This window comes from Somniosus microcephalus, unplaced genomic scaffold (genome assembly GCF_052327205.1).
Source record: "Somniosus microcephalus isolate GS21.2 unplaced genomic scaffold, FLI_Smic_1.0 scaffold1038, whole genome shotgun sequence".
NCBI classification, from domain to species: Eukaryota; Metazoa; Chordata; class Chondrichthyes; order Squaliformes; family Somniosidae; genus Somniosus; species Somniosus microcephalus.
In genome coordinates this window covers 6439-20824 of record NW_028226225.1, presented here as the reverse complement: position 1 = coordinate 20824, position 14386 = coordinate 6439, and the positions used below count along the sequence as shown (strand labels likewise).

Below are 14386 nucleotides of genomic sequence, written 5' to 3'. Positions count from 1 at the left end.
TACACGCATAGCGCCCGGAATTAACTGCTGGCGCAAGCAACTGAAAATCTAGCCCTCTCTCTCTCTCTCGCAGAATGCGTGGTGCAAAAATGTCACCAACAAAACCTTTAAATAACACTCCCCCAGTCCCTTTCTGACTGCAAAATGCTCTCCTCAACCTGTCATTGCTAGCGACAGGCGGTAAGGCAGGGGGTGACACTCAATATCCGGTCCAGGGCGCTACCGGGCATTCCTCACTCGACTGACGTCACGATCTGCCGGCGCAGGAGATCGTGGCGGTAGTGTTTAGCGCCGCCGCAAAATGTTTAGCTAATTTCGCGAGCAGCGCAAACATCGCCGCGCCCAGGCACTAGTTGCGTTGCGCCCCATTAGCGCCCTCTTAAGGCGCTAACGGGAGGCGCAAACAAACTGAAATTTTCCCCCAAACATTTCCTAACAGCTCGACAGAAACCATATTTTCATTGTGTAAACATGTCAGTTTAAGGAGACCCAATAACAGCAGTTTTACAGCATAAAACATACAATCCAGGTTCTTTCAAAAAGAAATACAAACCTTTCTTTTGCATGAGGGCAAGGAAGGATTAAAAAAATAATTAATTAGTTGTTAAGAAATTCACAAGTACGAACCTTTATGAATTTCCAAAGTGGTACAAGTTACATTCCAAACCAGAAACTGTACAATGTTTTCCCAGGCATTGGAATTGACATTCAGCTGTCATTTTCAAAGTGTCCCATTATTTAATTTGGAGCTTATGACCTACTTTGTTGTTTCCAAATCATCTCATGTTCCATTATTATCTCATCACTCACACTTTCTCATGTCCTGCCAGACATTATCATTTGCTCTTTGCCAGTGTTCTGAGTCTTCGAGATTAACCTCAACTTTAGTTCTCTGAGACAAAAAGAAAAAAAAGCCCAAATTCTAATGCTGACTACAAGTTATTTAACTTGATGCAAAAATGTAAACACTCACACACGAATAATGGCCACCCGAGAAAGGTATCGGTGTTTCCCAGTGAGAGTGTCAACATCTTCAGCAGACCGAAGAAGGGGAGCTATTGGAGGAATAAAATAAAGGTAACAGCAGTGGTTCTGGAGCAGTGGTGGAGGAATATTCTATCCTGCTTGATGTCACCCAGTATTTCTTTTGAGTAAATGGTAAAAATAAGTAATAGAAACATATAAGTTAGCATCTGAAATGGTTACCAATTTCCACCCACTTGTTGTTAGTCTTGTTAACCTGTGACAATGCAGTGGCATAGTGTATTATACACCTTGGTGCCATGGCAGTCAGAATCACAGTGCTGCTGATTAGGTGGTCCCAGTTGTGCTGCAGTGAGAAGGGCAATGGGCTGGCACAGTCCAGCAGTTAAATGGTATGGGGAGGGAGAGGTTGGGGTAAAAGGAAACTGAACGACTATTGTGCACCATGCAGCAGCTAACCGAGAAGAGTACTGGCAAAGATCTTCCAACAAGTTTGCCAACCATCCACTCTCTCGGCTGTAGGAAATGTGCGGCCTGGGAGATTGGGAAATGGAGGCAGGATGGGGGGGAGGAGAAGCTCACAGAGTTATTTCCTCAGTAAACCTCACAGTGTAAAGGTTGACTTTACCATACTATAGAAAGTTGTATTTACATTCCCACTATCAATGGGGGTATTGTACCAGATATCTTCTGTCTATTGGCAAAAGAATCAAAGCAGTTGAGCAGGAGACAGCTAAGAAATGATACAAATGAAGGAATAGGTGTCACAAAGGTGTCGCCTTCAGTGTATCACAATTTACACACTGCTTTTTATTTATCCTCATGACGTAAGTGAGATGAACACACAAAATGCTTGAGCTAGGGTTCTCCCTGATCATTATCAAGTGATCGCAGCTAATAAATTTATTTGAAAAGCGAAGTACTGCAAGTGCTGGGAATCTGAAACAAAAAACTGAAAAAGCTGGAAACACACAATGGGCCAATCAGTGTCCGTGGAGTCAACACCACAGGCTGTAGAAGGGGACCAAACTGCAACTCTTCTCTCTGCAGATGCTGACTGACCCACTCGCTGTGTGTTTCCAGCTTTAGACAATGTATACAGGATCCTTGGCTTTATTAATAGAGCAATAGAGTATAAAAGCAAGGAAGTTATGCTGAAACTTTATAAAACACTGGTTCGGCCTCAGCTGGAGTAGTGTGTTCAATTCTGGGCACCACACTTTAGGAAAGGTGCGAAGGCCTTAGAGAGGGTGCAGAGGAAATTTGTTAGAATGGTGCCAGGGATGAGGGACTTCAGTTATGTGGAGAGATTGGAGAACATAAGAACATAAGAACATAAGAAATAGGAGCAGCAGTAGACCAATCGGCCCCTCGAGCCTGCTCCACCATTCAATAAGATCATGGCTGATCTGATCCTAACCTCAAATCTTCTATCACTCTCCATCCACCCGAACCCATGTGATCTCCCGGGAGAGGCGAAAAACCAGATAAAAGACCCAATGGCCAATTTGGGAGAAAAAAATCTGGAAAATTCCTCTCCGACCCATCTAGGCGATCGAAATTCTTCCAGGAGATCACTCTGTCCCTATATTTTCTACAATACTTACCTTCTGTAAAGGCGATCTCCACCCCAGCCAGGAACAGGAATAAAACCATCTCCTGAAATCTAACACAGAATTAGAACACAGTAGGAGCAGAACCAGGCTACACGGCCCCTGGGCCCACTCCACTACCCACAGGGCCATGACCATTCCGAACCTAGACTCATGTCCAATTTCCTGCCCGCTCCCCGTAACCCTTAATTCCCTTTACTTCTAGGAAACTATCTATTTCTGTTTTAAATTTATTTAATGATGTAGCTTCCACAGCTTTCTGGGGCAGCAAATTCCACAAACCTACCACCCTCTGAGTGAAGAAGTTTCTCCTCATCTCAGTTTTGAAAGAGCAGCCCCTTATTCTAAGATTATGCCCCCTAGTTCTAGTTTCACCCATCATTGGGAACATCCTCACCGCATCCACCCGATCAAACCCCTTCACAATCTTATATGTTTCAATAAGATCGCCTCTCATTCTTCTGAACTCCAATGAGTAGAGTCCCAATCCACTCAACCTCTCCTCATATGACCACCCCCTCATCCCCGGGATTAACCGAGTGAACCTTCTTTGTACTGACTCGAGAGCAAGTATGTCTTTTCTTAAGTATGGACACCAAAACTGTATGCAGTATTCCAGGTGCGGTCTCACCAATACCTTGTACAACTGCAGCAATACCTCCCTGTTGTTATATTCCATCCCCCTAGCAATAAAAGCCAACATTCCATTGGCCTTCTTGATCACTTGCTGCACCTGCATACTAACTTTTTGAGTTTCGTGCACCAGGACCCCCAGATCCCTTTGTACTACAGTACTTTCCAATTTCTTGCCATTAAGATAATAACTTGCTCTATGATTTTTCCTGCCAAAGTGCATAACCTCACACTTTCCAGTATTGTATTCCATCTGCCAAATCTCTGCCCACTTACTTAGCCTGTCTATGTCCCTTTGCAGGTTTTTTATGTCATCCTCACTCACTACTTTCCGTCCCATCTTTGTATCATCTGCAAACTTTGATATGTTACACTCGGTCCCCTTCTCCAAATCATTAATATAGATTGTAAAGCGTTGGGGACCCAACACTGACCCCTGCGGAACATCACTAGTTACTGGTTGCCAATCTGAGAACGAACAATTTATCCCAACTCTCTGCTTTCTGTTAGAGAGCCAATCCTCCACCCATGCCAGAATATTACCCCCAATCCCGTGATTTTTTATCTTGAGCAATAATCTTTTATGTGGCACCTTGTCAAATGCCTTTTGGAAGTCTAAATACACTACGTCCACTGGTTCCCCTTTATCCACCCTGTATGTTACTTCCTCAAAAAACTCAAGCAAATTTGTCAAACATGACTTCCCCTTCATGAAACCATGCTGAGTTTGTCCTATTAAATTATGTTTATCCAAATGTCCCGTTACTGTCTCCTTAATAATGGACTCTAACATTTTACCAACCACAGATGTTAGGCTAACAGGTCTATAGTTTCCAGCCTTCTGCCTACTACCCTTTTTAAATAAGGGTGTTACATTAGCAGTTTTCCAATCTGCCGGGACCTTTGCTGAGTCCAGGGAGTTTTGGAAAATTATTACCAATGCATCCACAATCCCTACCGTCACTTCCCTCAAGACCCTAGGATGCAAGCCATCAGGTCCAGGGGATTTATCCGCCTTGAGTCCCATTATTTTACCAAGTACCACTTCCTTAGTGATTTTAATCGTATTTAGTTCCTCCCCCTGCTAGAGCCCCCTGTTTGTCCAGTGTTGGGATATTCTTAGTGTCCTCTACTGTAAAGACTGATACAAAATAATTGTTCAGCGTTTTTGCCATCTCCATGTTTCCCACCATTAATTTCCCGGTCTCATCCTCTAAGGGACCAACATTTACTTTAGCCACCCTTTTTCTTTTTATATAACTATAGAAACTTTTGCTGTCTGTTTTTATATTTTTTGCTAATTTACTTTCATAATCTATCTTCCCTTTCTTAATCAATCTTTTAGTTATTTTTTGCTGTCTTTTAAAGACTTCCCAATCTTCCATCCTCCCACTAGATTTGGCTACCTTATATGCCCTTGTTTTTAGTCGGATACTATCCTTAATTACTTTACTTAGCCACGGATGGCTATCTTTTCTTTTACACCCTTTTTTCCTCAGTGGAATATATTTTTTTTGGAAGTTGTAAAGTAACTCCTTAAATGTACACCACTGATCATGTACCGTCTTACCCTTTAATCTATTTTCCCAGTCCACTCTAATCAATTCTGCTCTCATACCTTCATAGTCTCCTTTATTCAAGCTCAGCACGCTTGTTTGAGATCCACCCTTCTCACCCTCTAATTGAATATGGAATTCAACCATGTTATGGTCACTCATTCCAAGGGGATCCTTTACTAGGACATTTTTAATTAATCCTGTCTCATTACACAGGACCAAATCTAAGGTTGCTTGCCCCCTGGTCGGTTCAGTTACATACTGCTCAAGAAACCCATCCCTAATACACTCAATGAACTGGGGTTATTCTCCTCAGAGCAATGAAGGTTAAGAGGAGATTTAATGGAGGTGTTCAAAATCATGAACAGTTTTGATAGCGTAAATGAGGAGAGATTTAAGGTGATTGGCAAAAGAACCAGAGGAGACATGAATAAACACGTTTTTTACACACCAAAGTTGTTGTGATCTGGATTGCTCTACCTGAAAGGTTGGTGGAAGCAGATTCAATAGTAACTTTGAAAAGGGAATTGGAGAAATACTTGAAAGTAATTTTTTACAGGGCTATGTGGAAAGAGGAGGTGGGATTAATTGGCTATCTCTGCCAAAACGGTTTCGTTTGTTTCCGGCATGTGTATGACTCATCGCTGAAGAAAGAGCAGAGGGTTTAAAAGCCAGAGGGAAGCGCTAGGGAGCAGAATCAGAACAGGCTCCGAATTAAGTTCACGATGTTTGGAGAACTCGGCGCACTAAACAGGCGGGGAATGCTGTTGTTGCTCCTCGCCAGGATACTCCCTCTCAACCAAGCAGGTAAGGGAAAGCTGGCGAGCTCGGTCTGGTTCCAGAGGATGCTTCATCCTCGGGTTGGGATTAGGCTGCAGTGTGAATGGCGAAGTGTGGGATGTTGTGTCGCGGTCTTTATGCGGATTGTAGAGAAGGAATGAGGTCGGTGTCCTCTCGGGGGGACGGTTTGGTTTGGTTTGGTTTCGCCGCACGATGTTGCGCCGATGCGTAGAAATAAATAAAACAGGTAAAAAGATACGTGCGGAAATATTGGCGGGCAAACTATTTCTCTCCATAGTTATTATTCAACTTTCTGATCATTGGGAGACTGTGATCTGAACAAGAATTGGGTCTAAATAAAATACAACCACATTGGTAATTGTCTTCAACTTAAATGATTCAATATAAATAAAATCAATTGCTATGACTGTTTTTGCTGTGCTGTATTTTAATTTTAAATCGAGGTTAGGCGAGTCTGCAGTCCGAGCGCTGAAATTATGTAGTTTGTACTGAACACAAAACCTGTTGAGAACAGGCTGTAAGATGATCCGTGAGCCTGAACTTCTCCTGTGTTTCCCTTGCAGCCAACCCTTGCTGCTCAAACCCCTGCCAGAACCGCGGGATCTGCACCACTGTCGGCTTCGAGGGCTATGACTGCGACTGCACTCGGACTGGCTTTTACGGAGAAAACTGCACCACACGTAAGTCGTGCGGTTGACGAACAAGCTTTCACTGTACACTGTGCACATTTCCGTTAACCGTAACACTGATCTCAATAAATTTAACAACTGCTTTTTTCTCAAACAGCCGAGTTCTGGACCTGGGTGAAACTGAGCCTGAAACCCACCCCGAACACAGTGCACACTATCCTGACCCACTATCCCGGGGTTTGGAGCTTAATTAACCAGATCCCTTTCTTAAGGGACGGGATTATGCATTATGTCTTAACGTGTAAGTAAGATGGACCAAGTTCAGGACTTTTATTTGTGATACTCGAAATCATTCTAAACACAAATGGCATTATTAAATGTAGAGATTAAGGCCTAGAAATTTGGTGGGCTGCGCCACCAGTTAGCGCCTAAAGAGGGCACTCAGCGGCTTTAGCGCCACTGGCCATGCCTCCCGCGATATTTAGCTGAGGCGCTAATGGCGGCGTGAGCCTGTTGCGCTGCGCCGCCACCGATGACGTCATTGGTGTGCACAGCGCCCCGCTACCGCCCCGATCTCGATATTCGGTAGCGCCCGCCTCTGTAGCGCCGTTCGCAAATCGCGCCCGGTTCGCGGGGCCTTCCTGTGGCGGCAGTGGCGCAAATTAAGGTGGAGGTTTGGAGCGGCCGTTTTTTTCGGCGGCCGCATGCCAGCACCTCCGTCCCCGGCCTCCTGATCTCCCCCCGCGGCAGTGCCGGCTGTTTTCCGAGAGCCCGGCACTTCTCCTCGGTGCCGGGCTCTTTTGCCGGCACTCGCGATCTCCAATCGCGCTGGTGCAGGCCCCTCCCCCTTAAGAATGGGAGGAAGGCCTGCAGTACCGCAGCGCGCCGGGCCGCAGCATGTGGCGCTGTGGCATGTTGCGCTGCGATATTCAGTTTCAGTGCCCTAAGAGGGACGCGGAGCACCTCGAGCCTCGCCCCGTCTCCCTCTTGGGGTGTTCAAGCTGAATTTCCGGCGGTCACTACTGCTCCGGTCGCTGCGCTAATTCCAGCGCCCAGGCGAGCTTGGCGCCCCGTTTGCGGCCCCACCGAATTTCTCCCCCTAAATGTAAATGGGATCGTAAAAGGCTGAGGGGTGAAAGGCTGAGGGATGACTTAATAGAGGTCTTTAAAATTATGAAAGATTTTGATAGAGTGGATAGAGAGAGAATGTTTCCACTTGTGGGGAAGAGCATAACTAGAGGCCATCAATATAAGATAGTCACCAAGAAATCAAATAGGGAATTCAGAAGAAACTTCTTTACCCAAAGAGTGGTGAGAATGTGGAACTCGCTACCACAGGGAGTGGTTGAAGCAACTAGTATAGATGCATTTAAGGGGCCGTTAGATAAGCTTAATCTTCAGATAGCGGTTCACTAAAGAGTGAATTATTAATTTCATTTTATTTAAGGACCTCATACATATTGTTTCTAATTGTGATTTTTAGATGGTTTGAGGCATGTGGTTCCTGAATATGAATACAATTTCCCCCCCCCAAAACAGCCAGATCTCAGTTGATTGACAGTCCCCCGACCTACAATTCAAAGTACAACTACAAGAGTTGGGAGGCATACTCCAATATCTCCTACTACACCAGAACTCTTCCTGCAACTCCTGAAGACTGCCCAACGCTAATGGGAGTAGTTGGTGAGTTAATAATACAAGAAAACTCTACTGTTCCAGCACCCTCTCCTACTGTAGGGGCCGTATGGACTACTCCTGCTCTTAGTTCTTATGTTCTACCAGAGCCTTGGTAGAAAATAAACAACAGGGCTGATATTGAAGGAGAAAGTTAAAAGCAAAGAATGTTTCTTATATTTCCCGTTAATGTAATTAACTGTGTTGGAGCACTGAAACAGACTTTCTCACTCTAAGGAAACCATGCTTCCACCAAGATGGTTGTTTAGGGGAGGAGGAAGTCTTAAATTTGAGTTGAGGGGGCAAAGAATCCCAGTGAGGATGGAATCTGGGAGTAAATAGATGATGGAAATGCTTGGTTGAGTGGTGCTCAGATGTAATCCACATTCCCACCTTGCTTTCCAGAAACTTTGCCAGCTGTTTTTGGGTGAAGGGGGTAGTGGGGAGAGAAGAGAGAAAGATTGTATCCATATTTTCAAGAATGTGGGAACAAAATGCCTCTCGTATTGTGAAATTGCACGTATTGTGAAATTGCAACCCACCAGCCCATGGTATTTCACCTATTGAAATGAATGGATGGAATAAATGTGTGATATGTGCTTTTAGCTTGCATGGGGTGCGCAGAATCAGAATTTTTACCCCCTCTGTTGTTTACTTTTGAATTAATGCCAATTGTGGGAGGAAAATATTTTCCAGGGTGGTGCTGTCTCCATCCATATTTCTTCTATTTGGCAGTAATGTTATTCCTCCTACAGACATTCCTTAAAAGGTTTGTTATTCAAACACAATCCATATTACTGCTTGGGGTTGGGAAGGTATGTCACCCCTTTAATACAACAAGCTAACTTTGTAAAGATATACATATATATATTTCTCTTCTTTTACAGGAAAGAAAACACTGCCCGATCCCAAGTATTTAGCAGAAACGTTCCTCATGAGGAAGACATTTGTACCCGATCCTCAAAGGACCAATATGATGTTTGCCTTCTTTGCTCAGCATTTCACCCACCAGTTTTTTAAGACCGACCAGAGTCGAGGCCCTGCATTCACTGTAGGATTGGGACATGGCGTAAGTACAAATCATATAACTGTTCTCAGCTGGTTTTCAACAATGCTTCAACGAGAATGGATGTAAATTAAAAAAATCCATCTTTGTACTTGTTTATTATAAATTGATGTTTCATGTTAAATATTTACAGTTCTAAAATTAATTATTTCTAAAATCACAGTGTACTTATGTTTTATATTCTTTACATTATACAGGTTGACCTGAGCCATATTTATGGAGAAACTCTGGACCGACAGCACAAACTGAGACTATTTACAGATGGAAAACTTAAGCATCAGGTAGGCTTTAAGCTGAATTTATCACGTATCGTAATAGTATAGCAATATTTGCATGTCCAATATCTGAGTATCTTTGATTTTTTTTGCAGTATTTGGATACAGCCTAAGTGAAATCTGAACTAATGCACAAAATTTCTTGCAGATGCACAATGGAGAAGTCTATCCTCCCACTGTCAGGGATGCACCTGTAGCGATGACTTACCCTCCTCATGTCCCAGAACACTTGCAGCTTGCTGTGGGACAGGAATTCTTTGGTCTGGTTCCAGGGTTGATGATGTATGCCACGATCTGGCTGCGGGAACACAACCGAGTCTGTGATGTGTTGAAAGTGGAGCACCCTGACTGGGACGATGAACAGCTTTTCCAGACTACCAGACTTATATTGATAGGTGAGTGGATCCAGCATATCCAACTGTCTTCTAAAATAGCTCCTGGCCTTTTGGATCGATGCATACTAAGATCACCAATACAAAGTACTGGGGTGTAATAGAAAGAAAAGCATATTCATAGAACTGTACAATTTTTGAAGTTTAATTTGAATTAAATAAAGTTTTTGGGCAAAATATCTTTGTTTTTAAATAAATCCTCAAACTATCTTATTGACACTAACAGGGGAGACCGTCAAAATTGTAATTGAAGATTATGTGCAACATCTGAGTGGTTATCACTTCAAGCTGAAATTTGACCCAGAGCTGCTCTTCAATCAGCAATTCCAGTACAGTAACCGGATTGCATCCGAGTTCAACACCCTCTACCACTGGCACCCCCTGATGCCAGATTCCTTCAACATCCAGGACAAAGAGTACAGCTACCGCGAATTCCTCTTCAATAACTCAGTGTTGCTGGAGCACGGCATCTCCAACATGGTGGCCTCGTTCTCTAGGCAGACTGCTGGCAGGGTAAGAATCAGCTAATGTTCAGTCGGTGTCGTCATGGTGCAATAACCAGGAAGTAATTTCTGCTGCAACACTGGAGGGGATTTCAACACTTGAACTGCTGGTGCCAAATGAACACACTTCATGTCATTAAAATTATATTGCAATTAATACTGGCTTTGATTCACCTGCCAATTCTCCAAAATCAGTAACCATAGAAACTTTACTAAATGCACCATCGATTAAAAAGGAATAGTATTTTTTCCAGAACATTCATAAACAAAATGAAATCCATCACATCATTAAGCAGTGAAACTGTCGGACTCTTGACTTATATGAGACTTTTAAGCTAATGATCCTGGTCTTTCTACAGGTTGCTGGAGGCAGAAATATGAATCCAGCATTGATTAAAGTGGCTATTAATACCATTGAGCACACTCGTCAAATGCGATACAAATCTCTGAATGAGTATAGGAAGCGCTTCTTACTGAAACCATATGAGTCTTTTGAAGAGCTCACAGGTAAGATCTTTATCTGTAAATTCTATTTAAATAGTATTTAATACAATTCAACACATTTTTTAAGTTTAAATAAAAAGGCTAAGGGTCAATCAAACTCTGAAATCTGGGGCCCAATCTAGCTCAGACTGAAGTTGAAAGCTTCCCCCCGATGCCTAAAAGGTTCCTCTATGCAGTGCTATTGAGCAGTCTTAACCCAGTTCCAAACAAACATTTTGTTATTGATTTGTGGCTGTAATACAGCATTAACTAGCACTAAATTGGCAGTCTCTTTCAGGATGAATATTATAGGAAATGGAAATATCAAAGTGGTGCAGTATGGCATGCTCCTGAAATTGGGAGTTAAGGTATATTGCTGCAATAGAGTAGATAGACCTTTACTCTGCTGCTAACATGTGCTATATCTGACCTGTGAGTGCTTGATGCTGACACTGAGGACAAAACCTGGAAACATTCAGTCCACGACTGACACCTCTCATCTTGATGAGCATGAAATAAAATTCAGATAAAAGTAAAGCATTAACTCTACTAGTGATTATTTTGTCGGTAAATGCACCACCTAATGCTTAATATTCACAAGTTTCCTCCAACAAACTTATTAGTTTGTAGCTTGTCTGCTTAGGGAGTAGGATGTTCCATTTTTTTGGAGGGGCGGGGTGCATCACCAGGTTGGTAATATTCATTGGCCCCCACTTGTTGATCATGTTAAAGCTACAGCATTGCTCATCTGAGTTTGTGGAACCTAAAATATGATTATTTATGTTTGGTAAAGAACATATATAAATCTCTTCCATATTTGCATTAAAAAAAGCTGTTTCTAAATTTATAGCATTTGTTGTACTTTATTACAATATCTTTTTTAATTACAGGAGAAAAAGAAATGGCAGCTGAGCTGCAAGAACTTTATGGGGATATCGATGCAATAGAGATGTATCCTGGTTTGATGATAGAAAAGCCAAGGCCCGGAGCCATATTTGGAGAGACAATGGTTGAGATGGGTGCCCCTTTCTCTTTGAAGGGTTTAATGGGAAACCCCATTTGCTCCCCAGAATATTGGAAACCTAGCACATTTGGTGGGAAAGTTGGCTTTGACATTGTGAACACTGCAACACTGAAAACATTGGTCTGCAACAACGTGAAAGGACCATGCCCAATTGTTTCGTTCAGTGTTCCTGAATCTATACCCAGCAAACCAGGCTCTATCAGCCCCAAGTCTTCCAACTCGGGTCTGGACAGTGTTAATCCACAGGGGCATGCACTGTTGAAAGAGCAATCTGCTGAACTTTAAAATGTGTTTTATAATTGGATAAATGCACTATTGCAAAGCCACCAGAGTGATGGTAGAGGTGCTACAATTGGTCTCAGTGCCTGGTTTAGGGAGGAGAAAAAAAGACAGGGTAACCAGCATCCATGAAAGAAATTAATGGTCACAGGAGAAGGAGAAAATTGGCAAACGATGATGATAGGTCATCATCATTATACAGACACATTCTCCCAGGAAACCACCATGTGGCCCATTAAGCCTGCTATTTCCGTGGTCTGTGGAATAGGTGAATTAGAGTCCAGATAGGGTAAACTGTATATTTTTTCTTTGTTCCCATTATGTGGGCGATGCTGGAATGGCTGAATTTATTGCTCATTCCTAGTTGCCTCGAGAAAGTAATTAGGGTCACTTCAGAGAGCATTTTATTCAGAGCATCCTGAGGAAATGTTCCATGCAAATACAACCCGATTTGAAAAGGCAGAATAGCACATTGCCAGAATATTTATTCATTCCCCTTAATCAATTCAATTCAATTTTATTTGTCATATATGCTGCAGACGTGTGTACTGCACAATGAAATGTTGATTTTTACGAGTCCTCCCAACATTTGAATAAATATGGCATAACAATGATAAAAATACTAATAGAAATACAGTAATAATAAAAATAAAACAACATTAATAAATAATAAATTATTCGTTCATGAGTCTTATCTCCAATACTGGAGCTCTGGCTGGATGCTCTTCACAGGCACTCCCAGCAGCACAACAACCATGTGCCCCATGAGCTATTTGATCATCTCGGCCTATAGATATCCATGTTACCTTTAGCTCCAGGTATTTTGAACTCTTTTCCTGTTAATTTCTAGTTGTGCATGAGATTTGTTAATTCTTAAGATGTGTCCTCCAGTTCAGATAGGACAGCACTGCAATTGGCCCGAACATCTTTGTTCTAGGTATGGGAGCATTCAGTTACAGTTCTCATGCCTGATAACTAGAAAGTGACCCTTGCTGAAAGAGCACACGTGTGGATATCTGGTGAGGATGGGATCAGCTTTGGCCGTGATGGCCTTCCCATAGTCACATAGCTCACGAACATTCATCGTCTAGACCCACACATGGGGCCTGTGGAAACGTGCACGAGTCACCAGCTTCAAGAAAGAGTGGGTGGAAATGCTAATCTAATTATCTCTAAATGGCTTCAACAACTTTCTGTATTTATTATTATTTATTTAAAACTTATTATTTATTGTCTAACATTTGTAATTTTTATCTGAACTATACTTATTTATGGGAGAACAAATGCAGTTTTTATATAAAATATTTTTTGATACAAGGAACTAAGGCTCAGGAATTTTTGTTCTTGCCTTCTGAGGTTTATACTTAATTATTAAAGGGGCTGGAATTTGCACAATGAAAATTCCAAATCGGGCATGTTCCCAACACACTGGTTGCCACAGAAAGGCAAAATTGTGGCATTCTCCAACTAGTGTGGTAGAGTTTATATTTTGTAAGAAAATCCCTTTAAATAGTACATCGACTTTTGAACTTGATCAATTTATTGAATGTATGTATGATCTATGTGCCTACAAAAGGCTGTAAGAGATAAGTACATCATTGTATGCAAAAGGTTTGCTGCTCTGCAAAGCTGTGACTAGCAAGCACATCATGGCACCACCCAGCAGCATGATCTTTCTTGTGTATACAAGGATTCACTTCTAGAAGCAGCAACAGTAAAATGGATCCCCAATGAAAGAAACAAATGTTAGCATAAGATATGAAATTGTTCAGACCTTAAGTCTGGGAATGATGCACTGTTAACCTTTGCCAGCTCACTTGGCTGATTGCAAGCTACTGTAATTAAGCATTACTGTATGTTTTAGAATACTTACAACCCTTACAAAATGTTCTTTCTGTAAAAATCCTGTTGACAGGCTGCACTTCATAACTATCTATTTCCTTCTGTACTTTTGGAACAAGACATGCTAAATGTCAAATTAATAAAGACCAATCAAAACAATGAATCTCTGTCTCAGTCTGATTTAAAAGCAATTCGATGTTGCAGCAGCTTCATTGTGCTAGAGTTTGCTTGACTTTGCCCAGAAGCAGGGATGGAGCAGGCTGGCTTTTATTGAAGAATGGCACCAGCAGAGTTGAGCGGGGCTAGTTAAAATATTAATTGTCAAATGAAAGGCTGAATGCACAGCAAGTCAACTTTCCTAGCCTCACACTTCTACAGAAGAGGGGGTAGTGCCAGAGGACTGGCGGACAGCTAATGTTGTTTCTATATACAAATATAGAACAAAACCTGGGGACCATAGACCAGTCAGCTTAACGTCAGTGATAGGAAAGGTACTGGAATCTTCACTAAAAGAATTGATAGAAGAACATCTAGAGACAGAACATATAATACAAAATAGCATGGATTCCGAAAGGCTAAGTCATGCTTAACTAACCTGATAGAATCCTTTGAAGAGGTAACTGTTGTGTATG

General features: G+C 42.2%; 1 protein-coding gene across 1 annotated transcript; it reads left to right on the top strand.

Annotated features, from left to right (window-relative positions):
- The first annotated feature begins 5486 nt into the window (after nt 1–5486).
- Nucleotides 5487–13917, top strand: LOC147080891 (prostaglandin G/H synthase 2-like). The gene is made up of 10 exons (XM_085981044.1): nt 5487–5593; nt 6151–6267; nt 6374–6517; nt 7756–7899; nt 8778–8959; nt 9154–9237; nt 9380–9626; nt 9850–10136; nt 10486–10633; nt 11500–13917. Exons 1-10 carry the CDS (start codon nt 5512–5514, stop codon nt 11916–11918), a joined length of 1854 nt encoding a protein of 617 aa, XP_085837170.1. The 5' UTR covers nt 5487–5511; the 3' UTR covers nt 11919–13917.
- Nucleotides 13918–14386: the final 469 nt, after the last annotated feature.